At 42.5% G+C, this 26627-nt stretch overlaps 1 protein-coding gene across 3 annotated transcripts in view; it reads right to left on the bottom strand.

Moving 5' to 3' along the window:
* Nucleotides 1–15632: 15632 nt before the first annotated feature.
* Nucleotides 15633–26627, bottom strand: part of SLC44A5 (solute carrier family 44 member 5) — a 355152-nt gene continuing 344157 nt past the window's right edge. For 2 of the 3 annotated variants that reach the window (XM_029062743.1, XM_029062742.1), the window contains exon 22: nucleotides 20483–21117. In XM_029062743.1, coding sequence (XP_028918576.1) covers nucleotides 21005–21117 — 113 coding nt within the window. In that variant the 3' untranslated portion in view covers nucleotides 20483–21004. Of the gene's footprint in view, nucleotides 17284–20482; nucleotides 21118–26627 lie in introns of those variants that run through there. The other variant, XM_029062744.2, reaches the window with a different exon arrangement.

Here is a 26627-nt window from a genome sequence, read left to right as displayed (position 1 = left end):
TTTGTTTCTCGCTGCTGCTCAGATCAAGGCAGAAGATCATGAAGAGAAGCTGGGGCGGCGAGGATTTCAGCTGCAGCAGCACTTTCCCACCACACACACACCTTTTCTCACCAGACCACTGAGAGAAACTAGGGGGAAACCATACCACGTCCCTACTACGACACCCAAGCTTCCATATGGACATGCCCTGGGCCTATAGGCCACGGGGATCTAAGCAATGGCAGGAGGCAGCCTCTACACATTTTAGAACTCTGGGAAGTTTGCAAAATAATTGTGGTATGTCTTTAGAGCTTACTATGTGTCCGGCACTGTACTAAGTGCTGGGATGGTTACAAGCAAATCGGGTTGGACAGAGTCCCTGTCCCACTTGGGGCTCACAGTCTTAATCTCCTTTTTACCTTTGAGGTAACCGAGGCCTAGAGAAATGAGGTGACTTGCCCAAGGTCTCAAAGACAGGTTGCAGAGCTGGGATCAGAAACCTGGTCCTTCTGATTCCCAGGCCCATACTCTATCCAGTAGGTCCCACTGGATGTGACTGGACTCTCCAACACCCAGGCGGCAACACTCTGACGCAGTCCTCAGGTCTTTACCACCCAACTCATTAGACTCTAAATGCCTTTTATGCTGATTTGGATTTCTCTCATTTCACCTTTCCTATGGTGTCTGTAAATAGTTGACAATTTTTCTCTTCTGGGATCAATAATAAAGGAACTAGTAGCCAAGAAATACGCCAAAGATTAATTTTAGGAAGACTTGTTATGAAGAGCCTGGAAAACGTCATGAAATCTGCTGATGTAAGAATTGCCACAAAAATACAAATTGTCAACTCTATGGTGTTTTCAGTGGCGGTGTAAGCATCTGAAAGCTGGACAGTGAAAACACAGGATAGAAGGAACATTGATTCTTTTGAAGTGTGGTGTTGGTGAAGACTTCTGTGAATACCATCGGCTGCATGAAAAACAAACAAATGCATTTTAGAGCAAATTAAACCAAAGTGGTCTTTTGAAGACCAAACGACTCCACTTAGATGAGCGTATTTTGGGCACCTAATCAGGAGGACTAATTCTCTGGAGAAGACACTAATGCTAGGAAAAGTCCAGGGAAAATGTGGAAGAGGCAGGCCGGCAGCTAGATGGATAGAGACCATAAAAATGATAACAGAAGAACCATTAGAAAGTTTTGGATTATGGCAGAGGACAGAACATCCTGGAGAAAGTATATCCATGGATTCGCTATGAGTCAGAAATGACTCGCTAGCACTTAATAATAACAATAATAATAATAATAGTGTCTGTTGCTTAGCCCCTTCCTACCTTATTCTTTGTTAGGCAGTCTTCAGAATGCCAGGGACTGTGTCTAACTTTCACCTGTGTATTTTCCCCAACACTTAATTACAGTGTTCTGCTCACCACAAGCCCTGAGTAAATGTAATAATAATAATAATAATGGTATTTTTATGCTTACTATGTAACAGGCACTACACTAAGTGCTGGAGTGGATAAAAGCAAATTGGATAGGACACGGTCCCTATCCCAAGTGGGGCTCATGTCTCAATCTCCATTTTATAGATGAGGTAACTGAGGCACAGAGAGGTGAAGTGACTTGACCAATCTCATGAATCCCAGGTCCCTGCTCTATCCACTCTGCCATGCTGTTTCTCATGCTGCTTTTCTATTACTGCCTCAGGCACTATGCCCTTTGTCGACCGCTTGAGGCCACAGGGTGGGAGTATGGCTTCGTTGCCCGAGCCTGTAGCAGATGCCAGGGCCAGAGCCCCAGCACAGCTCTGTAGAGGAGGAGAGGGAGCTATTGGTCTCCCACCTTCACACTGCTCCCAGCGGATCGGATGCCATTCAATCGAAGCAACATGGCCTAGTGGATAGAGCAAAGGTTTGGAAGTCATGAAGTCGAGGATTCTAATCTCGGTCCTGCCACTTGTCTGCTTGGGCAAGTCACTTCACATGACTCCGGGCCTCAGTTACCTCATCTGTAAAATGAGGATTTAACACTGTGACCCCCATGTGGGGCTTGGACTCTGTCCAACCTGTTAAGCTTGTATCTACCCCGGCATTTAGTAGAGCACCTGGCATACAATAAGTGTGCCTCTGGTCACTCTACAGTCCAATTAATAATGCTCAAAGTACCACAGGTGTGTCTACGGCAGGATTCAATCAGCCTAGTGCACAGTGCCAGGTCAAACTCAGTATTAAAATGGGCACAGGTGGGGCATTACAGACTGGAACAGGATAAGCAATTCACCTCTAGGGACACTGAGAACAGAAAAGTGTCCCCTTAAGGAAATCTGATGGCTCTCAACATTTCCATCATTGTCTGACTATTCAAATAAAAGGTGGTCTCTCCTCCCTGGCCACTTCATTTGCCATTGTTTTGGTCCTCCTGGGGTAGTGATGAAGTCAGAGAGCTGCACACCTGTCTAGCTACATGCTTGTTGCACTCCATCAGTGTAAGTCAACTGGATGAGACCATGTGAGCAATGTCATACAAATCACTAGCACACTAACCAATTCCCCTGTGCAGGGTCTCGACCTGAATGTTCAAGACTATCTCTTGGCCATCGTTCTCGGCTGAGTCTGTCATCATTGCCCGGCCCAGTTCTTTGCAGATGAGAGAGAGCCCCAGAGGGCATCTCGAGGGTAATGGACCTGTCAGTTAAGCTGTCTGGGAACGGCACGCCAGCTGAAGCTGTGAATCTTACTTCTGCAGATGCCACCGATGGAGCTCTTCTCCCAGATGGCTTTTGGTTCCAAAGCCCTCCAGGCTGGGTCTGTTTACGATTCCAGGAAAGAGACCATACGTGTGAATGATCTCACTTCACCTTTACATCTCTGTTAACGGTGATTTGTGCAAACGTATCAAATAAACCTCCTGAAAAACCTCCAGACAAGTCATCCTTGCATTCACTTTTTCCGCCAACATCACGGCAATCCAGCTAGAGCAAGAATCCATCTAGTCTGGCTCTTATTTACTGCTTTTTTAAACCCCCACAGTGCCATTTTAAGTGAACATTTGATACTGACTCACGATTGGCAGCACTAACTCCAGAAGATCAGCAAGTGCCCAAGATCGACAACTGCTAAATGGCAGCATGAAGAGCAAAGCTCTGGTTATTTCCCAACCGTTGGAAATTGGAGGTGGAAAAAGAGAGAGAGAGAGTGCTGAAGCTGTCATTCTGCAGGACTGCTACACATCATCACATTGAAAATATCACATTCCCTGTGTCAGCCTATGTGTGACTCTGCCAAAAGAGATGGTCAAGGAAAAATGCTTTCTGGCCCAACTCTGATTTCCTCTCCGAATTGTCCTATAAAGTAAATCAACATTAGGAAAATGCACCTCAGTGCTTTAAAAAAAATAATCAATTGATTGATGAATGGTATTACCTGAGGGCTAAGCATTATACTAAGCACTTGAGACAGTGCAAAAGAAGCAAGGCATATGTATGTTCCCTGGCCTCAAGAGACCTATAATTTAGTTGGAGACAGGGAAAAATTATTTTCATCTAGTGGGAGCAGGAGGAAGAACAATGACAAAACAGTTATGGTATCTGTTCATTCATTTAATCATATTTATTGAGCACTTACTGTGTGCATGTTAAGTGCTTACTATGTGCCAGGCACTGTCTCAAGCCCTGGGGTGGATTCAAGCAAATCAGGTTGGACACAGTCCCTGTCCTACATGGGACTCACAGTCTCAATCCCCATTTTACAGATGAGGTAACCGAGGCACAGAGAAGTGAAGTGACTTGCCCAAGGTCACACAGCAGACAAGTGGCAAAGCCTGGATTAACATAGTATGATAAAGTAGGAGGTAGTAGGAGGTAGTAAATTATATGAAAAGTATGGAGTTTGCTAAGAAAGAAAAAACTACAGAAAGGTGTGATTCCTGTAAATAGTGGGTTTAACTCTCCCTGGAATATAATATTATGTTACATAGCATATATGTTATGTATCTATACTTATTTATGTCAGCAACTGACCACAGGCCACTTGGAGAATTGGCCTCAGTCTTTACAGAATCACATTCTTCATATTAATTTCAGTATTAGTTAAGTGCTTCTTATGTGCCAAGCATTGGATTAAGTTCTGGGGCAGATATAAGATATCAGGCTCCTACTGTAACTCACTGTGGGCAGGGAATGTGTCTGTTCTGTTGTACTCTCCCCAGTGCTTAGTACAGTGCTCTGCAAACAGCTAGTACATTTGTGTGTGTGTGTGTAGATATATATCCTCAAACATATATATCTACGTTTATACAGTTACACACATATATCTAAATGTATACTGTCACACACATATACAACCACATAAGCACACCACGCACTCCTATTTGCTTAGATCTTCATATTTGAGGAAGATGTTACTTACAATGTAATGCACCAGGTATGTGAATGACTGAAAGATCATCACAATCATATCTTTCTCCCTGGTAATCAAGTAAGCGCTGTATCGGATGGGAAGCATGAATTACTTCATTTCCCTCGAAGGGCACCAAATCCTACAATCCCCAGTGATCTGAAAGCTGTAATGTTTCCTACAAAGTGTCTCTCATATTACTAAAGGGTAACTCTAGACAATAGAAGAATAGGGCTCAACAGTGATTTTCCCATGGTGAAATCCAAACATTTAAATCTGCAGGAAAATCCAAAGGTAGATTAATTTTCCTATAGATCTTTTACAGTGATAAGAAATAGGATGTGGTATTTTGTTTAAAGTAACATTTAATTTCACAGTAGTAAGGATACTGAAGCTTCTTCAATGATACAACACTTAAAAGAAGTCCCAGTAAACTATTTTTGTACTTCTGTCTTGCACAACCACTCATTCTTTCCAAGCCTTATGCCTCCTTTCCCCGCCACCAGACTTCTTAGGCCTTTCTTTCCAAGAGGAAAGTTGAAGTGTGGTTGACTGAGGAAACATGGCAACAATAATCTTTTGATGCAACGTAAGGTATATGACTAAATCTTGTGAAGAAGAAGGTGGAGTATGGTCCCTCAAAATGAGCCACTGTTTTCTGGCTCTTTAATTCTGACACAAGACACAGAGAGACACAGAGAGGCTGCTATGTCCTCTGACCTACTGAACTTCACCGAGTGAGAAATGAGGAAAGAGACTCATCGTTAAAAGAATATCTATGACCTTCAATTAAGCAATTATGCTACATTAGATTCAAATGGAATAGACGTCATCATTTTAATGATATTTGTTAAGCGCTTCCTATGTGTCAAGCACTATCAAGTGCTGGAGTAGATACAAATTAATCAGGCCAGATACAATCCATGTCCCACATGGGGTTCACGGTCTAAGTAGGAGGAAGAACAGGTATTGAATCCCCATTTTGCAGTTGAAGAGACTGAGGCACAGATAAATTAAGTGATTTGCCCAAGTTGACACAATGGACAAGTGGAAGAGCCGAACCCAGGTCCTCTGACTCCTAGATCTGGGCTTTATCCAGTAGACCACGCTGCATAAAATGGGGATTAAAAGTATGAGCCCTATGTGGGACAACCTGATTACCCTGTATCTCTCTCAGCACTTAGAACAGTACTTGGCACATAGTAAGCACTTAACAAATACCAAAATTATTATTATTTAGTTAGTAGGTACAAGGGTCCGAGAAAGCAGCAGATCCTGCTATTTCCCTGTCTCTAAAATAGAAATCAAATGTCACCAAAATATGTTTGCAAGCCTGGTTAAAGTCTGGAATGTAAATCCAAGGAGGAAAACCTCCTGGACACTGAGAGGGGGTGGAGGGAAGGACATTGTTGAAATCCCTCTCGGCCAGGAGAATGGTGGTCTGGTGTCACTCATACTAGACTTGGGGATAAAGATATGTCTAGAATAGGAAATTTCATGTGGGAACAGGCATGAAATATCAGGAAGGAATGAGAGCTACCCACACTCAGTCAATCAGTCGTATTTATTGAGTGCTTACTGTGTGCAGAGCACTTGGAAGAGTACAATGAAAGTGAGTTGGTAGACACATTTCCTGCCCAAAATGAACTTAAAGTCTAAAGGGGGGGTATGGACGTTAATATAAATAAATAACAGGTGTGTACATAAGTGCTGTGGGGCTAGGGAGGGGTGAATAAATGGTGCAAATCCAAGGGCTAGAGCAACACAGAAGGGTTTGGGATAAGAGGAAATGAGGGCTTAGTTGGGGAAGGCTCTTGGTGGAGATGAGCTTTTAATAAGGTTTTAAAGGTGGGGAGAGTGAAGGAGAGCGAGAGAACAATTAACCAGTAGTATTTATTCAGGGCCCATTGAGTGCTAGGCACTATACTAAGCACTTCAGAGAGTACTGCAGAAGATACAATTTCCCAGTCCTCAGAGAATTTGACTCTAATAGGGGAGATTGATAAGAAAGGTTTTAGAAATACAGGGAGCAGGAGGAAGAACAAGGCATAGTATAAGTAGTCACAGAATTTATTCAGTGCCCCCAGTTGCAACAATTGGGAAAGTATTGTTCGCAGCATGGCTCACTGGAAAGAGCACGGGTTTGGGAGTCAGAGGTCATGGGTTCTAATTCCCGCTCCGCTGCTTGTCAGTTGTGTGACCTTGGGCAACTGGTCCTCAGTTATCTCATTTGTAAAATGGGGATTAAGACTGTGAGCCACACGTGGGACAATCTGATTACCTCGTATCTACCCCAGTGCTTAGAACAGTGCTTGGCACATAGTAAACGCTTAACAAATACCAACATTTTATTATTATTATTATTGTAGAAGCAAAAGAAGCAATATTACTTGGAAAGATCAGAGATAGGAATAGACAACCCTCTCTAAGTTCACCAGTGACCTCTTTCTTGACAAATCCCACGGCCTCTACTCCATCCTAACCCTCCTTGACCTGTCTTCGACGTTGTCGACCACCCCGTTCTTCTGGAAAACTTAATCCAAAATTGGCTTCAGTGACAAGTGGCCTCTCTTGTTTCCTATCTTCTATCTCTATAGTCTTCTAAGTCTCTTCTGCAAGCTCCCCCTCTGCCTCCCATGCTGTAGCTGTGGGTGCCCCCAAGGTTCTGTTCTGGATCCCTTTCTATACTCCATCTACAGCCACTCCCCGAGAGACCTCATTCTCTCCCACAACTTCAGCAACCATCTCTATGCAGATGATTTCCAAATCTACATCTCCAGCCCTGACCTCTCTCTTTCAATCGATCAATCATATTTATTGAGCACTTAGTGTGTACAGAGAACTGACCTAAGCATTTGGGAGAATACAATATAATGGAGTTGGTAGACACACTCCCTGACAACGGTTTACAATCTTCCATTTTCTCCTGCCTTCAGGACATCGCAATTCAGGTGTCCCACTGATTCCTCAAATTTAACATGTCCAAAACAAAACTTATTTTCCCACCCAAACCCCATCCTCTCTGTCTTTCCCATCTCGGTAAAATATGCCACCATCTTCCCTGCTTCACAAGCCCAAAACCTTAGCATTATCCTGAATTCATGTTTCATTCAAACCACATATTCAATTTTCATTCAAACCACATATTCAATCTGTCACAAAATCCTATAGGTTCTACCTTCACAGCACCACCAAAATCCACCCTTTCCTCTCCATCCATACTATTACTACACTGATTCATATCCCACTTACCATATCCCATCTTAACTATTGCATCAGCCTCCTCGTTGACCTCCCTGCCTCCTGTCGCTCCCCACTCCAGTTCATACTTCAGCTTCCTGTCTGGATCAAAACCATTTTCTACAAAACAGTTCAGTCCTTATTTCCCCACTCCTCAAGAACGTCCAGTGGTTTCTACACCATCTCCACATCAAACAGAAACTTCTACTGGCCCTCAATCACTTTCCCCCTCTTGCCTTACATTGCTGATCTACCACAGCCCAACATGCACACGCTATTCCTCTAATACCAACTTAACTCACTGTACCTTGATCTTATCTATCTCACCATTCATTCAATAGCATTTATTCAGCGCTTACTATGTGCAGAGCACTGTACTAAGAGCTTGGAATGTACAAATTGGTAACAGATAGAAACAGTCCCTGCCCGTTGATGGGCTTACAGTCTAATCGGGGGAGACAGACAAAAACAATAGCAATAAATAGAATCAAGGGGATCAACCCTTTGCCTATATTCTCCTTCTGGGCTGGAACTCCCTCCTCCATCATATTTGCCAGACCACTTCTCTCCCAAAATTCAAAGATCACATCTCCTCTAAGAGGCCTTCCTTGACTGAAAGTTAATTTCTCTTAGGTCCTCTCTCTTTCTCCCTGCTGCATAACCTATGTGCTTGGATCTATATTCTTTAAGCAAATGATATCCACTTCATCCTTAGCTCCACAGTACTTATGTACATAAGTACATCCCAGCTCTGCCACTTGTCAGCTGTGTGACTGTGGGCAAGTCACTTAAATTCTGTGCCTCAGTTATCTCATCTGATTAAGACTGCGAGCCTCATGTGGGACAATCTAATTACCCTGTATCTACCCCAGGGTTTAGAACAGTGCTCTGCAAATAGAAAGCACTTAATACCAACATTATATAATTATAATGTATTTGAATTTCTGCCTCCTCCTCTAGACTGTAAGCTCCTCATGGTGAACATATCTACCTACCCTGTTGTATTGTACTCTCCCTAATGTTTAGTATCGTGTTCTGTATATAGTAAGCACTCAATAAATGCCATTGACTGATAGACTGACTTAGGAAGAAATGCACTGTGAATGAACATTCATTCATTCAATCGTATTTATTGAGCACTTACTGTGTGCAGAGCACTGTACTAACCGCTTGGAAAGTACAATTCGGCAACAGATAGAGACAATGCCCACCCAACAACAGGCTCACAGTCTAGAAGACAGACAACAAAACAAAACAAGTAGACAGGCATCTCTACCACCAAAATAAATAGAATCATAGATAAATACACATCATTAATAAAATAGAGCAATAAATATGTACAAATATATACAAGTGCTGTGGGAAGGGGAAGGGAGTAGAGCCGACGGAGGGAGTAAGGGTGATGGGGAGGGGAGGAGGAGCAGAGGGAAAGGGAGGGCTCAGTCTGGGAAGGCCTCCTGAAGGAGGTGAACTCTCAGTAGGCCTTTGAAGAGGGGAAGAGAGTTAGTTTGGCAGATATGAGGAGGGAGGGCATTCCAGGTCAGAGGTAGGATGTGGGCCAGGGGTCGATGGCGAGACAGGCGGGAATGAGGCACAGTGAGGAGGTTAGCAGCAGAGGAGTGGAGTGTGCAGGCTGGGCTGTAGATGGAGAGAAGGGAGGAGAGGTAGGAGGGGACAAGGTGATGGAGAGCTTTGAAGCCAATAGTGAGTAGTTTTGGCTTCACGTGAAGGTTGATAAGCAACCCACTAGAGATTTTTGAGGAGGGGAGTGACATGCCCGGAGCATTTCTGTACAAGATAATCTGGGCAGTGGAGTGAAGTATAAACTGAAGCAAGGAGAGATAGGAAGATAGGAGATCAGAAAGGAGGCTGATGCAACAATCCAGTCGGGATATTATGAGGGATAGTACCAGCAAGGTAGTAGTTTGGGTGGAGAAGAAAGGGCAGATCTTGGCGTTGTTAGGAAGGTGAGACTAGCAGGTTTTGGTGACAGATTGGATGTGTGGGGTGAAATGTAAGAGCAGAGTCAAGGATGATACCAAGGTTGCGGGCTTGTGAGATGGGAAGGATGTTAGTGCCGTCCACAGTGACCGGAAAGTCAGGGAGAGGACAGGGCTTGGGAGGAAGATAAGGAGCTCAGTCTTGAGCATGTTGAGTTTTAGGTGGCAGGAGGACATCCAGGTGGCATTGTCCTGAAGGCAGGAGGAGATATAAGCCTGGAGGGAGGGAGGGGGAACAGGCGAGAAGTATCTTGGACACGCACTAGAGAGGAAAAGGAGGGGCAGACATTTTTGATTCATTACTCAATCATAAATCATCTTGACGCATCTCTTTTTTGCCAACTGCTTCTCTTGGATATGTTACTCAGTCTTACCTACTGGTTTTTGATTTACTGTTGAGTTTGTATTTCTTGTAGTCTCCAAAGTACACAGAGAAGATACACAGCTTTTGGTGTTTTCAGCACCTATACTGGCCTTTTTCATGCATTTTCCAGAATCCCTAGTGACATTCCTGCAGTTAGCCACTCTGAATCTTCCCACAATTCTTTCTTGCTCCACCCATGCCCTCCCTCCCTCTCAGCCCCTGGCTACGCTTCAGTGGTGTTAAAACTAATCCTGAAGGGAATACTGAGCAGCTTCTAGCTCAATCTAAAAAACAAGTTCAGATCAACCCATGGAAACAATCCCACTACCAGCAGTGTTTCCTCAAAACATTTGATAAAACTTTCTTATTCTCCCCCAATAGTTTAGTGCAGTGTTCTGCACTCACAGTAAGCACTCAATACATACGAATGATTTCTTAATTATATGATTGGACAAGAGGGTTGTGTTTTTTTTTGTTTCCCCTATTGTATGCCTTTCTCATCTTCTTAAAAGCCTGCACAAGGAAGATGCTCATTATTTCCCAGGCAGCAGAGAGACACTTTCTACCCAAAAGCTTCCTGCAGCAGCCCGCATATGCCAATCTAATTGGTAATACCATGTGTAGTTTTACAAACAGGAAAGAGGAAAATGGATATTTAAGTAATAATAATAACAATGGCATTTGTTAAGCACTTACCATGCTCCAGGCACTGTACTAAGCGGAATATTACTACACGGGTATCCACCCACCGTACTAGGGTGGATACAAGCAAATCAGGTTGGACATAGTCCCTTGTTCCACGTGGGGCTCACGGTCCCAATCCCCATTTTAGAGATGAGGTAACTGAGGCAAGAGAAGTTAAGTAACTCACCCAAGGTCACACAGCAGACAAGTGGCAGAGCTGGGATTAGAACCCATGATCTTCTGACTCCCAGGCCCGTGCTCTAGCCACTATGCCCTGATGCTGCTCAGTAGGTAAAATACTTAAGTAAAAGGGTAAGTACAACGTGGCGCAGTGCAAAGAGCACGGGCTTTGGAGTCAGAGCTCATGAGTTCGAATCCCAGCTCTGCCACTTGTCAGCTGTGTGACTGTGGGCAAGTCACTTAACTTCTCTGTGCCTCAGTTCCCTCATCTGTAAAATGGGGATTAAGACTGTGAGCCCCACGTGGGACAACCTGATTCCCCTGTGTTTACCCCAGCGCTTAGAACAGTGCTCTGCACATAGTAAGCGCTTAACAAATACCAACATTATTATTATTATTATTATTACTAAAGTGGGGGTGTTGGGTACCACGTGCTGGTATGGTAGTTGGTGGGATCAAACAGAGGGAGTGGAGAAATTAATCTTCTGAGGGAGATGTGATTTCAGAAGATGGGGAGAGCTGTGTTCTGGCAGCTATGAAGGAGGAGGGACTTCTGGAGAGGAGATTCAACCAACCAATCGAAGGAAGTCATTGGGCACTTTAGGTGTGCAGAGCACTGTACCACGTGTTTGGGAGAGTTCAATAGAATAAGTAGATGTGAGCCCTGCCCTCAAGGAGCTTACATGCTAGCTGGGGAGACAAATGAAAATAAGTTGGAAGTAAGGGAAGCAATAGAATATGAGGATATCTGCTGAAGTGCTGTTGGAGTGGGGGTGGGATGAATATCAAACTGCTTAAGGAATAGGGACCCCAATGTGCCAGCGCAGAAGGGAAGGAAAATAAGATGGGGAGATGAGAGGTGACTTAGGGAAGGTTTCTTGGAGAATACATGATTTTAGGAGAGGTTTAAGGTGGGGAAAGTGATGGTCTGTCAGTTATGGACAGGGAGGGAGTTCCAGGTAGGAAGGAGTGCAAAAGGAGCAAGCAGCGAGAGAGACAAGATCGAGGCACGGAAAATAGGATGGTGTTAGAGTGTACTGGCTGGTTGGAGTGGGAGAGGAGTTAGGGAGGTGAGTAATAATAATGTTGGTATTTGGTAAGTGCTTACTATGTGCAGAGCACTGTTCTAAGCGCTGGGGTAGATACAGGGTAGTCAGGTTGTCCCACGTGAGGCTCACAGTCTTAATCCCCATTTTACAGATAAGGGAACTGAGGCACAGAGAAGTGAAGTGACTTGCCCACAGTCACACAGCTGACAAGTGGCGGAGCCAGGATTCGAACCCATGACCTCTGACTTCCAAGCCCGGGCTCTTTCCACTGAGCGAAGAGAAAGTTGACTGAGTGCCTTAAAGCAGAGGTTCAGTCATTTGGACAAACTGAAGCCTGCAAAAGCCAGTATGAAAGCAAGAGATATTGGTTTAAGTTTTCCTGAGCAACTCCAGGACCTAGTTTTTTTTTTCTCTCTTGAGCCAACCCAGAGGGATCCTTAGTAGGGAAGATAATAATCATTATTATATTTCTTCAGTGCTTAATAAGTGGTACTCATGGTACTAAGCACTGGGGTGGATACAAGCAAATTGGGCTGGACAAAGTCCCTGACCCCTGTGGGGCTCACAGTCTTAATCCCCATTTTACAGATGAGGTCATTGAGGCACAGAGAAATGAAGTGACTTACCCAAGATCACACAACACATAGCAGAGCCAGGATTAGAACCCATAACCCCTTGAGTCCAAGGTCTGTGGTCTATCCACTACACCAGGCACCTAGGACTTTCAGATTTATGCCAAGCTTTCCCTCAAGATAAAGCAATTCTGTACTACCACAATTCCAGTGGTACCTGCTTGCTGCAGGAGTTTACGGTGACATAAATCACTAAGTGATAAATTGATACATAAATACACTGACTGCTCCTAAAACCAGGAAAGAGCAATTAACATCCACTTTCAAATCAAGGCATCACATCCCAGCTGAAAACTTGGAATCAATAGAACAACACTGCGACCGACAATCAAGAGAGAACGACTTTTTTTTGAGTAGATGCTTTTTAAGGACCGACAGATAAGGGCAGGAGGGGGAAAACAGGACCAAGTGCAGCAAATAAACATTTCAGTCCAAAAAGATTGTACACAATTTTCTAAGTACAAAATTTGGCCAGAACTGTGTGTCCCTCATTGGTGTTTTCAATGATAATAATAATAATTATAATAGCAATAATAATAATAACTACAATCCTTGTGAGGTGCTTAGGATGTGCCAATTACTGTGATAAGCCCTGGGGTAGATACAAGATAAGCAGGCTGGACATAGTGCCCGAGAGGCAGCATCACCTAGGGGAAAGAGCCCGGTCTTGGGGTTCTAATCCCAGGTCTGCCACTTGCCTGCTGTGTGACCTTGGATAAGTCACTTAACTTTTCATATGCCTCAGTTTCCTCACCTGCAAAATGGAAAGTCAATACTTGTTCTCCCTCCTCCTTAGATTGTGAGCTCCATGTAAGACCTGATTATCTTAAATCTATCCCAGCAGTTGGAACATAGTAAATGCCTAATAAATACTACAATTATAATTATTTATTATATAATAATATTATATGAGATAATTATAATTATTAAGTCACTGTCCCTTATGGGACTCGCCATCTAAGTAGGAGGCCCCGTAGGTCAATTTCCCAGAGAGTGGAGTCTTACGTACACACACACACACACACATTCATGAACTCAAGGCAGGAAGCAAGGCTTACGAAAAGTGCTTAGGAGATGATACCCATCTGCAAGTATCAATAGGACTGAAAAACTACGTTGTCACCTCTGATTTCCTTCTGCGTTATTACAACCACTCTTCCTTGATGAGCAAAAGGCCAAATTTGAAAATCAAATGTTTGTGAATAATTCAAGGATTATAGCTGTCAGAACCTGGAAAAAACATGTAAAGACCACGGTCTGCAATAATGATTTCAGTTCAAGTTCTCCCTCCACATATCTCACGCCAACAAAGACTGATTTATAAAGCATGTTTCCAAGTTCAGAACCAGATAGGACTGTAGATAATTACTCTGCCTGGTTAGAGTTTAAAAGCAATTTCCTGAGGCACCACTTGTAAAAGTGAAAGAACATACACTGGAACCAATGCTGGCCCACACCATCCTAGGGAAAAGAAGAATGTGGTGTGATGCCTGGCTTTTAATATTCACATGGTAAAAATAATAGCATTATCCACATAGAACTGACGGGATCTTTTTATAGTTTCACGGTAATGGAACCAAACTCCAAAGATCCACAGTAGAGTTGTCGAAACTGTTGTCCTTCGGAGATTCGGTCTCAGAACGAAAAGACCAACCCATCATCATTATACAGCATTTCCCTGCCCCTACTGAAATCCGTTCACTGCTGCACCCTGTGTAGTTCTCCACAGACATAATCACTATTAGCGTTTGAAAGCAGAATTTTCATTTGCTTGAAAAAACTAGTCAGGTGTGAACTATAAATGCGACCAGCACTATTGACTATGTTCAGATTGCTTTGCGTTACATTTAGAGCAATTCTTTTCCTTCTACTTTTTTTTTCCAATTTTTTTTTTGGTTATTTTTACTGTAAAGCCCTAGAGTTTAGAAAATATACCTTGGAAGTATTCTAAACTGTTTCAGTTTTTTAAAACATTTCTATAAATGAATGCTTCTCCAAATAATTTTCTAAAAATGATTTTTCTCCAGTGAGAAACTAAAAGCCCACCTTTAAATGTTTCAGTTAGATTTTTGCCAAATTAGGGATTTCTAATGCTTGCACTTGGATCTGTGATCAGTAGTCACTTGATATTCACCCCACCATCAATTCTGCAATACTTTTCTATAAATCATTTATTTATATTAATATCTGTCTCTCGACTGTAAGTTCACTATGGGCAAGGAATGTGTCTGACAACTCTCTTGTATTGTACTCTCCCAAGAGTTTAGCACAATGTTCTGCACATAACAGGAGCTCAATAAATACCGTTAATTGATTGATTGATTTCTAATGGTGGTGTCACTGGAAATGACTGCCTGTGACTGCTGATTGGCTTGTGAGGGATTGGGGCCCACCTGGCTCTACCGGATATTGATGAATGAAAAAGATCTTCTACAAATTGGCCTCCCTCCTTCGTGGAGTTCTGTGGGGACAAAGACAAATTTGTTGACCGTGATGGCTGCAACTTCATGCTTTGACACCAAACTGACCAAAGAAACTTCTACTGTTTCGCCTAGACTGAGGCGAGAGTGATACATACACCAAACCTCCACCTCTCGAACGTGTTTGCCTTGGCCAAGGCTACTGGAAGATGAACAGTTCTTGGGTGAACACTTGATAGTGTCAACAGCAACCTTTACCATATCCCTTACCGAGCTCGTGATGGATTAGCCCTCTCAACCTCTCCCTGGCTGCTTCCTCCAGAAACTAAGCTTGTTATCGGCAGGGAACAATACCTGTTAACTCTGTTGTGTTTTACTCTCCCAAGTGCTTGGTACAGTGCTCTGCACATAGTAAGTGCTCCATAAATACTTTGATTGATTGATTACCAAACTAAGTCATTTAGGGAAAAAAAAAAATCCACTTTCTGTCCACAGGAGTGAACCTGTGGGTTAACATTTCCCAAAGCATTTTTATTCATTCGATCATATTTATTGAGCGCTTACTGTGTGCAGAGCACTATACTAAGCACTTGGAAAGTACAATTCAGCAACAAATAGAGACAATACCCCCCCAACAACAAAGGATTTTCAGGCTTTCAAATTTGGTGCAGGAAAATGAGCAGACACTTCTTTCTTATCTAAATCTTTATTAGAAGAAAAAACCCAAATAGCTTTAAAACAATGAGTAACAACAAATTTCATTAAATATTAAACGTTTTAGTTATCAAAGATATTTAGACAATATATTCCTAATATTTCTGCACAGCAGAAGCACACAGATTATAGAGCTCAGACTTTCATGTGCTCATGTGAATTTGTTTTTGGCATGAGAATATTCTCCAATTACATTTAAACATAAATGGGATAATAGGTGAAACGTACTCATTTTCCAAACTTTAATAAATTACAGTTATGAGATTTACAAGTGTTTATTCAGGATGAACGTTCTATGGACCATTTTGATAACATGAAATAACACACCAAACTCACTTCCTTAATGTTAGTAATACTAGTAAGATTACTTGTATTTGAAGAAGAAATTATGGTCCTGGTTGCACTAGCGTAGTAAAAAGTAACACCTTATTACAAGTGAACAAGGTATTTTGTATCAAAAGTTAGAAAATGAAAGGTTGTATATAAAACACTATTTTATGACAGTAAATGAATTTTAAAATGAAGCATCTACAATACATGACATTTGTGTTCATACTTTCCACTGATAAAAGATATCCTACTAGTTTCCTTTTCTTTCTATTTAATGATGATATTGAATTCCATATTACACCCATCATATCTTTCAACATTTCCAACTGAAAATCCAATAATTCTGTATATTTAACAAAACAAGTATCTTTTTAGGCTTTCTTTCTTGCATATAGTACATATTCATGATTGTACATTAAGTGCAAGGGAAATTGGACTGGTAATATGCCACATAATAATGTATTGTATATAGTGACATTGAAAATACAGTATTTGAAAAGACAACTAAATTTCCACCAATGATTCTAAAACAAATGGAAGAAGACTTGTTTTCATACCTAAACATTCCAGTTTTGGGTTTTCACAATGTTTTGTAAACTTGCCCGTAAAAGCTGGGTCATATTAAACAGCCAGTAAGGCACTTTGTCAGAGAGAGAGAGAGAGCACAGGAGGAAAGGCTGGATGATTAGCAACTGTTTAAAAGGAAATTTTCTGTATATCAACAGGAAGAAGCACACAGAGTAGAATTTGCTTGGGCGGGGGGTGGGTGGGGTAGTTGGTGGAGATTTTTTTTTTAATTAAACCTAATAGTCTTCCTGCGGAAAGTGATTTTTTCATTTTTATCAATCGGTACTTATAAATGCCGTAAATGTCATTTTTTTTGCTACTATTTAAAAGTACTAGCATCTTCACCGTTAGATTCGAAACATCCAAGCCACTAGAATTAAAAGCTAATTACAAATCAACGAAAGATCTTAGTATAAAAAATGTTCCCATTTGCTTTTAACGATTCCCGTCCGGCTTCTGATGGCTTCACATATTATAAGCTTTGGTATAAAACATGCAAATAAAGCCAACAAGTGATCTACAGTGTTGAGAACATCACAATGCGCTCAGTGAAGTGTTTCACACATACATAGCAAGGAGAAGAAAAATCACACGTTACTGAGTGGTTACTACAGTTTGTATTTCTACTGCTTCTTAGTTTGTACATTTTGCTTGTTCAAAATCTTCCTCAGAGATTTACTCATGTAAAAGGGTCTTTCTGCAGAGCCATCGTGTCTTTCTAAATCTTCCACTAGGAGGAAGAACGGCACAGAATAAATTATCAAAGCAAAACATTCCGAGAAGTCAGACTGCCATCTGCTGTTTTACAGATACACAGCCGTAACCCTCAAACTCTTGGGAAGCATTGACTGTAAACAACAATTCTGCGACGATAAATCAGCCCTTTGTCATTGTTTCAGACCCACTTTCTACATACCCACGACTCATTCTCCTAGCAGGCCATCTTCTGCCAATATGTCTTTGAGGACCTTAGTTCGACTTCCTCGTTAATGTGGAAATCAAATCATTAATTTGCAAACCCAAAGGATTTTTTTTTCTTAGGAGTCTTTCAGTGAATCTGAAAATAAACGTTCCCGAAAAATAATACAGTGCTCTGATTGTATATGGGTGGCTGTCCGGATTCCTTTGTCGAACTGCCTCAAAATCAAATTTGTTTTCCTTGAACGATTTCGGTAGTCCAGAATTCTTTGAAAGAGATTTGAAGTAATTTAAAATTCAGTGTTATTTTGGCTCCTTACTACCTGCAGGTTTTAGGTAATATTGCTTTGTGTTTTCACAGTTATTAACTCAATTGCTTCATTAAGAAAATGGCTTCTAAACTTTCTTCTCAGAAACAAGGCTCAATCATAGCTCACATTTTATCTCACAAAGTAGATTGGGCAAAGGAGGATTTCTTTTTGAAAATATAGAAACCACCCACAATTCTTTGAGCGAGTGCATAGGTTGGTTACAAAGATGCCTCCGAAACACAGGTTGGGACACTATTTCTAGGATTTTCGATTCCTACTAAATTCCAGGGTTGCAGAGAAGCAGTGAGGCCTAGTAGAAAGAGTACGGGTCTGGGATTCGGGGGACCTGGGTTCTGATCCCAGCTTTGCCACTTGCCTGCTCTGTGACCTTAGGCATGTCACAACTTCTCTGTGCCTCAGTTTAGTTTTCTCATCTTTAAAATGGGGACTAAATTAACTGCTCTGCCACCTTCTTAAGTCTGTGAGTCCTATGTGGGACAGAGACTGTGTCCGACCTGATTTCCTTGTACCTACTCCAGAGCTTAGTACAGTGCTTGGCACAGGGTAAGCACTTGACAAATGCCACTATTACTGTTACTCAGTCCTGAAGCCTGACTGTCTCAGACACCTGAAGAATGCCCTTCTCTACATCAGAAAAATTTGGAACTTTTCAGATTTCTTATTTTTTACTCCCTCAGGTGTCAATCTCACTAGCAGTTATTTGGGCCACAAGAGCCTTCCATGAGGCATGAAGGAAGGGCAAACTCAGTGGCCAGCAAAGGCTCCAAAATCAGCTTTGTCTTGGCCACTTCCACTTTACAAGTTGCCGAAGTTGGTTCTCATCTCCTCATTTCAACTTCACCCTGTGCTCAGGATTCTCTCCCAACTTACTTGAGGCTGCTTCCTCATAATTACTCCGGGCCAAGAGAGAGAATGATAACAATAATAATAATGATAAAACAGTGGTATTTGTTAAGCATTTGCTATTTGTGAAGCGCTGTTTTAAGTGCCGGGGTAGACGCAAGTTAATCTGGTTGGACACAGTCCCTATCCCACATGAGGCTCACGTTCTAAGTAGGAAGGAGACCAGGTATTGAATTCCCATTTTACAGATGAGGAAACTGAGGCACAGAGAAGCTGAGTGACTGGTCCAAGGTCTCGCAGCTGACAACTGGGAGAGCCAGGATTAGAAGCCAGGTCCTCTGACTCCCACGCTCTTTCCATTCGACCATACCGCTTCTAAGGGAAGGGACTCAGATAGGTTCACCCCAGTGTTACTGAACAGTATAATCTCCTAGTCAGACATGGAGTGACGAGATATTACCTCTCTACCTCTCAACCTGATGGAAAAAGGGAAAGGGAGCGCTTCATAACCATGAGAGAAACCACCAGTAAAGAGCTGACTGTCCAGGAAGAAACTATTGGAAGTAGCCTGAAGTTCACCCATCCTGATCTCAAACCCCAAGTGCCAGGTAAACGGCAGCCGAAGATGGAGATGAGGCTCCCAGAGAGGAATGGCTACAGATTGCCCAATTCAACATTCACTGTCTGGAGAAATGAGAAAGCACAACCATTTAGGAAACCAGGATGGTCTAGCCTTTAAGGCCCCGTTTGCCTGGAGGAAGAGGCTTCATGCCCCACTGCCCTCCGGCAACCCCTAAATTGGCCATTACACTACCAAAACAATGCAATTCCGGTTATCTTCCTGGAAGAAGCTTTGCCTGAGAAATAGAACCATTCCCTAACATCCAGAATACCGTATACCTTTTTTGTTGACATCTGCAATACTCACATCAATAAGTTTAGTGAAACAATAAAGAGAATGCTAATGAGCTTAACACTGCTAGTTAGATTCCACGTTTGCATGGACAGCCATGCCCCTCCCGCCCGGTCCCCACCCCCCCCAAAAAACCTCCTCCCCGCAATACACACACACACAAAAGAAAATGGATGGGGTTAGACTGGTGGACTCCAATCCATGCTTTGCACTGCCATGCAAAAGACTCAGGTGTGGTTTCTCGCCCCCAAGCCCCAAGTCCCAGAGGGTTCTCGAAGGAGGGGACATTTCCCAAGAGCAAATCTTACGGCAAGGAGGGAAAGGATAAAAGGGGAGAGTGCAGACCTGATTCAGAGCCAATGGTCCGTAGTCTTGGGAGGTAGTGGGAGGGGAGTGTAGGGAAGGTGGTCAGGAGTGAGAAGAAGAGGAAGGCCAAACATTTCATTTTCTGCTTCTCTTTCTCAAGCTTAGATTTGAAATCCATCTCAGTACAACGCAGGACAGAACTACAGAACTATCGCATCGAAGAAATCAGATGTGCTAATGAGAAAACACCTTGGGTCTCCTGGGAAGAGATAAACATGATGCCTTCCACCAGGTGGAGTAAGGAAAACTGTGTTGGTGATGATTCAGATTGGATTCTGGGGTTTTTACGCCCAGGGAAACTCTCCCGCAGAAGCGTTCGATTCCTTTTCGTCCGCACCCCAACTCTCGGAGCAGAGGTTTGAGACACAAGGACCACAAATGAGGCCTCCCTTTTTGCTTTGTTATAAATGGGGTTTCTCTGAGCAGGGATTTGCTCTGAGCAGGTTCTAATGTATCCTGAATCTCTGATTTTGCACTTTGGGAACCTGCATCTGAAGTGTACATGTTTAGAATGGAGATGGGTAACTTATTTGGATATTGAAAGGTATTTCCTAGGGAACCATTAATACATGTTTAATCACAGTTTAAAGAGCTGTCAGTCAGCTTGTACAGTATAAATACAACCATAGCACCATATTTACAAATTTAGTACCATCTGCTGGTTCACTATAAATCAATCTTTTTATGGCTAAGTGGTTATACATTTGCAGTGCTTTCAAAAATTGCCTGAATATCCTTTACAAATATACATTTATAAAAAGAAATGTTATCAAAAGTGCTGTAATGGGAAACAGCGAACGGAGTTATAAAAGTTATTAAAACACTATCAGCTATAGATTAAAAAAAATGCTTCACATTTACATCTTGCTCTTCCAGAGGGACCACCCCCTCAAAAAGGAACTTCCCCTTACAACTGCTCCTGGCATCGAATTATTGTCTACTTGGTTGGCGTCACCCACTGGTGAGGAAAAACAAGCCAAAACGCTGCCCATGAATTAGAAGCATCATTTACAAAGTTTAGTTGGCCTAGCTTACAAAAGTCCTACTTTAAACGTGACACTGTTGGAAGTTTTTCTAGTTTATCCAATTGCCTTCTTGGGGCTCAGATCCTTCTTGCCCAGAATTCGGTGCAGATTAGGGGACATGAAGTAGGGTTTGGCTGCAGATCCATCATTCCTTTCCAGATCTTCACCTGATTATGCAGCAGCCAAAGCAGCCCAAAGCAGCAAGCAGCAACCATAAGCAATTAAAAAAAAATAGGAGAATCAAACAGGAAAAATCAGAAAAACCACCGTTAGAAAGTCAAGTACAAGACCATTTAGTTGCAGTTAAGTCACCGATGCTGAACCAAGTGTGAAGCGGTTGTCTCTGCCCTGCGCCGAGAGGGTTTAGGAATTGCACACACCACCTTTCCATCATCTCCACCTAAAGGGACTTAGGGAAAGTATCTATTCTCTTCACCCAAGTAATTTTCTCAGATCCCAGAGGACTGGGCCTGTAAGTAGGCTTGGACCAGATTGGAGGAAGACAGGAGGATCTGGGCTGGGTAGGCCCCTCTCCCAGAACTCCTGCTGGGACCCCTGAGGGCCTCTGTGGAGTGCACCACCTCGTTATCTGTGACACTGCCATACTGGAGTTGTGTGTTCACATACAGGCCGTTGTCCCTAATGGCCGCCAGAACAGGGGCACCTGTTGTCCTTTTTTGAAAACACACAAAAATCCCTCCCCAGGAGTCCCAGACTCCCAAACTGGAAGAAGCTCAAGTTTTTGGAAAAGCAACATAGCCTAGTGGAAAGAGTACAGAGCTGAGAAATCAAGAGACCTGGGTTCTAATCCTCTTGCCTGCTGTGTGAGCTTGGGCAAGTCACTTCATTTCTCTGCCCCTCAGTTTCCTCTTCTGCAAAATGGGGATTCAGTATTTGTTCTCAGATTGTGAGTCCCATGTGGGACAGGGACTGAGTCTGAACTGATTTGCTATCTACTTAAGTGATCAGTACAGTGCTTGCCACATAGCAAGAGCTTAACATGTACCTCAGTTATCATGATCACCCTGCCCCTTTTAATACTTGCTTACTCAGGCTTCTGAGGTCATGGCCTTTTGAGGCAGAACAGCACACTTATCTCACTGGAACTGGCCCGAGAATGATAAATGTCTCCTTCTGAAGCAAGATTTTACAAATGTGTTTGCTTGCCCACATTTATAATATATTCTGAATAACACATTTGCTGATTAAAATGCTCACAATTATGGGATCACCCCAGAGATCCATCACACAAAAAAAGAGTTTTCTAAATGGGCAAGGCAAAGGAAGTTGACATCAATCCTATTGAGTGGCTGTTGGAAAACATGACCAGGCATTACTAAAGTACTCCGTGGTAAGATGTGATATTTTACCAAATCTTCACACTGCTTACTGTACTGAGGATGGAGTGCAAAACTGCCTTTATACAGCAAATCAACTGATGTGGTAGATGCTATCCCCTGCCCTAAAGGAGTTTCTTGAGACTTTCATTCGAATAAATTAGATAGGGGAAATGGGTATGAACAAAAGTGCTGTAAGGCTGGGGTACAGTGAATTATTACACAATTTAGTCAGCATACAATGGAAGGAATTTGGAGTCTACTTCTCAAATTAAGAGTCCAGTTTGGGTATAATAATATAATAATAACAACAATAATAATGATATTTGTTAAACTCTTACTACATGTCAGGCACTGTTTAAAGCGCTGGAGAAAATATAAATTAATCATGTCAGATACGGTCCCTATCCCACATGGGGCTCACAGTCTAAGCAGGCGGGAGAAGGGATTGAATAATTTAAATAATGTGATCATGATCCACAAGCTGACACAAGTAGATCTGGTGTAGGAAGATGCAGTAGTATGCATATGTGTGGCATGGGTCAAGGAAAATGCTATCTTTCCAGTCTCTGCCTCAGCTTAACTATATTTTACTTCACAAAACTATGAGTTTCTTTATGATTTTGCAAGATTATAGTATTTAACACACTAGAATAACAAGGTGTGAAAAAGGCGTAATTTTGGTGATGGGATAATACTGTAAAATAGGAATTTGTATAAAATTTCTTACCCCCTAACTCATTAATTTCCACTCAAGGATAACTATTACAAGATTTTCCAGTAACATGAGGTTCTTCCAGAAAGCAATTACTATGTTCTAGCAGAAATGACCACGATTGGCCACCAAGGTAAAGTCATTTCAAAATAATAATAATACTGATGGTATTTGTTAAGCGCTATGTGCCAAGCACTGTTCTAAGCGCTGGGACTAGTGATGACATGCTTTAGATGATAAACATTTTGGGGGATCCATTTTATACGTGGGGGATGTTTACGTGGGATGACCACAGCCCTCCAGTGAGCTCAGGGAAGGATGGCCTGTCCTTGATTTGCCGGCTCCATGCTTAGCCGTCTGCTTGCCATCGAAAGCATTGCCTCTGACCCAGAGTGTAGCGGGAGTGTGCGCTTATGAAATCGGAAACCACCGAAGAGACCAAGCAGAAGATTAAGAGCTTCCTTCCTCAGCGGATAAGCTTCTTTATTTAACACTCGTTAAATAAAGCAAAATCGAATCTGAGTTTTCCAGAGGAAATCTACCAAGGTCTTTATAAAAATAAACCACCGAAGTAAGGAAAATGGATGAAAAGAGATTTAGGAACAACCCAGAGGATTATAAAATGAATCTTATGAAAAATAGGAATCAGAAACCTCTGACGTTGTTTCGGCCAGCGAGAGAAGGGTCAACCTAGCAGCACATAGAAAGGTTTATGAAGATCTGCTTGCCTTTTGATAGTTCTAGTGCTAGCCTACCTGCTAACTGGCTGATTTCAGGGCGGAATAACAGAAATCTTTGTCCCGATTTGGCCGGGGAGGTCTCAAGAGCAATAGCCCGAGACTGAAGGCAGGGTGATTTCTCCATAAGGTTGTTTCCTTGTGTGGACACTGCTTGACCCAGGAAAGCACCTGACCCCTCCACCAGCCTGTCCAGAAGCTCCAGCGGGCTGGGGGGTGGTAAATCAATCAATTAATCAATGGTATTTATTGAGTACTTACCCTGTGCAGAGCATCATACTAAGGGCTTGGCGGAGCACAATATGACAGATTTGGTGGACAAGTTCACTGCCCATAAGGAGCTGACATTTTACAGCATTTGAAATGCCACCTGTCCACAGGACAGGCCTCGACATGGGACTAAGCAAATGAGCCTCTAGAAATACTAATTCTCATGCAATTCACTGGTAGTCAATCAATCATTGGCACTTATTGAGCACCTACTGTGTGCAGTGCACTTTAGTAAGCACTTCCTTAATGCAGTCCTTATTAGCATTAAGTCACCTCCTTCAGGTCTAAACCAGAAGTAGAATTTCTTGCAGTAATCTCATTGTCGATCTCTTCTAGTCTTAGTCACTTTCTCTAACTCTGTGACTCTCTGCTCTGGCCTGTGATTCACGGTCACTGGCCCTTTCTGCCAGGAGCCTGCAGTCACTCACTGGGTCAGCAGCTGCCACAACTCAGCAGTCATGAACCGCTACTCCCTCTATCTCTCTCCCCACCATCTTCTTCCTACCTTAATAATAATATTTATGGTACTTGTTAAGGGCTTACTATGTGCCAGGCACTCTATTGAGCACCGGGTGGACGGCGGGGGAAGAGAATACAAGTAAATCGGGTTGGACACAGTCCCTGGCTCACAGTCTTAATCCCCATCTTACAGATGAGGTAACTGAGGCACAGAGAAGTGAAGTGATTTGCCCAGGGTCACACAGCGAACAAGTGGTGTAACTGGGATTAGAATCGAGGTCCTTCTGTCTCTCAACCCTGCGGTCTATCCACTAGGCCTGCTCTCTTTGAACCCTGGCACTGTCAAGGAAGGTGACAGTGCTTAGTACAGTGATCCGCCATAGCAGATACTCAATACATCGCTTTAAATTTCTCGATTGAAGAGCAGCAGCAGCATAAGTGTAGGGCTGCAGAGCCTCCACGACTGTTGTGGGAGTGAGAGACAGATCTTGGGCTTGCACTTAGTATCCATCTTCTGCAGGTTCAATGTACTCACATGTTCAGTGTCAGAGAAAGCACTGGCTTTAGCATTACACATGTATGATAAATCTATGACCAGAGATATGAATGGAAGGATACAAGATTATATGGAATAACTACAGACCCATAAAATAATAAATCCAGATACACAATAGATCTAGAACCTTATTTTCATCAATATCCAAATAGTCAGTAGACTTGAGAACCAGCATGGCCTAGTGGTAAGAGCACGGGCCTGGGAGTCAGAGGACCTGAGTTCTAGTCCCGGCTCTGCCACTTGTCTGCTGTGTGACCTTGGGTAAGTCACTTAACTTCTCTGGGCCTCAATTCATCTGTGAAACGGGGATTAAAACCGGGAACCCTATGTGGGACAAGGACTATGTCCAATCCGATTATCTTCTAACTACCCCAGCACTTAGTATAGTGTCTGGTGCTTAACAGATACTGCAATCGTTATTATTACTTGCTATTCTTTTTCCTTGGTTTTAGGGAGTGGTTAGCTTCCTAGGTTGAAAGATTAATTCAAGTTAGATGTCAGAATATTGGCTACATCTCTCTCCTATGCAGTGAGTCCAAACTGAGGTCTTTGACTGAGTCTTTGACAAGGTTTCCTCTTTTGCCATTACAATGCAATTATTTTTTTCTTATTTATTGGTCTTAAGTGATTCACCCAAACCACAGGTTTGGTTTTCATTGTTGTTCCTGATGCTTATTCTCTCCAAGATTCAAAACCTTTGGTGAAACTGCACCTATTACCTTAGGAAAAAATGGTAAAATTAATCAAACAATGGTATTTATTGAGCACTTACTTGTGGACAGAGGACTGAACTAAGTGCTTGGGAGGGTACAATACAATAGAGTTGGTAGATATGTTCCCTGCCCACAAAAAGCTTACAGTTAGAAGGAGAGAGAAACCAGAGAAAAGTATGGGTTTATAATATCTAGATTATTTTAAAGTATCATTTTTTGGCTGGCATTAGGGAAAAGAAAAATTTAAAATGACATCTTCCTAGACACTGAGAATGTGGCTTGGTCAATAGTTTAAGTAGAATTATTCCCCAGTAAAATGTTGCCAAAAGAAAGTGCTGGGAAGAGGAAATAACATTCAATTTCTCTATTTTCTTTTTTGTTTTTTATTATAAAAAAAAATGAGCTCTGAAGGGAAATTATGTGCAGGACATCGAGTTGAATAAAGCTACAGTTACCCCTGTTTTCCTATGGTGTTGCCATTGGACTAATATAGTGCAATGGGGAGCAGTTTGCCTTGTCCAAATCAGAAGTCATGGCCAAAGGCTGCCCCAAGGATCAAAGTGGCAAGATACTTTAGTATCTCTTGGTGACAACTCTGATGCACATGTGAGACTGTCTGCAAAAAGTGTCCAGTAAAATCCCATTTAGATGGCTGGGCAGACTGGATGAGCCCCTTCCTCTCTAATGGGGCCAGTGAGGATTTGGGGATCCATCCAGGAACTGTGTTTCTGCTACTCCTCCGCCCGCCTTCCTGAGAGCTGCAGTGTTGGGACCTGGACAACAGTCCATTGTCTCCAAATTGGTCCCTAGAAAAACCAACAGTGAAATCCAGGCTGGTGAAACACCAGTCCACAGACTATCTTATTTTCCCTTAATCACTGGACTTGGGC

This window comes from Ornithorhynchus anatinus, chromosome 4 (assembly GCF_004115215.2).
Source record: "Ornithorhynchus anatinus isolate Pmale09 chromosome 4, mOrnAna1.pri.v4, whole genome shotgun sequence".
Classification (NCBI taxonomy): domain Eukaryota; kingdom Metazoa; phylum Chordata; class Mammalia; order Monotremata; family Ornithorhynchidae; genus Ornithorhynchus; species Ornithorhynchus anatinus.
Note: the sequence above shows the minus strand (reverse complement) of the source record. Positions and strands in the feature narration are given on the sequence as shown.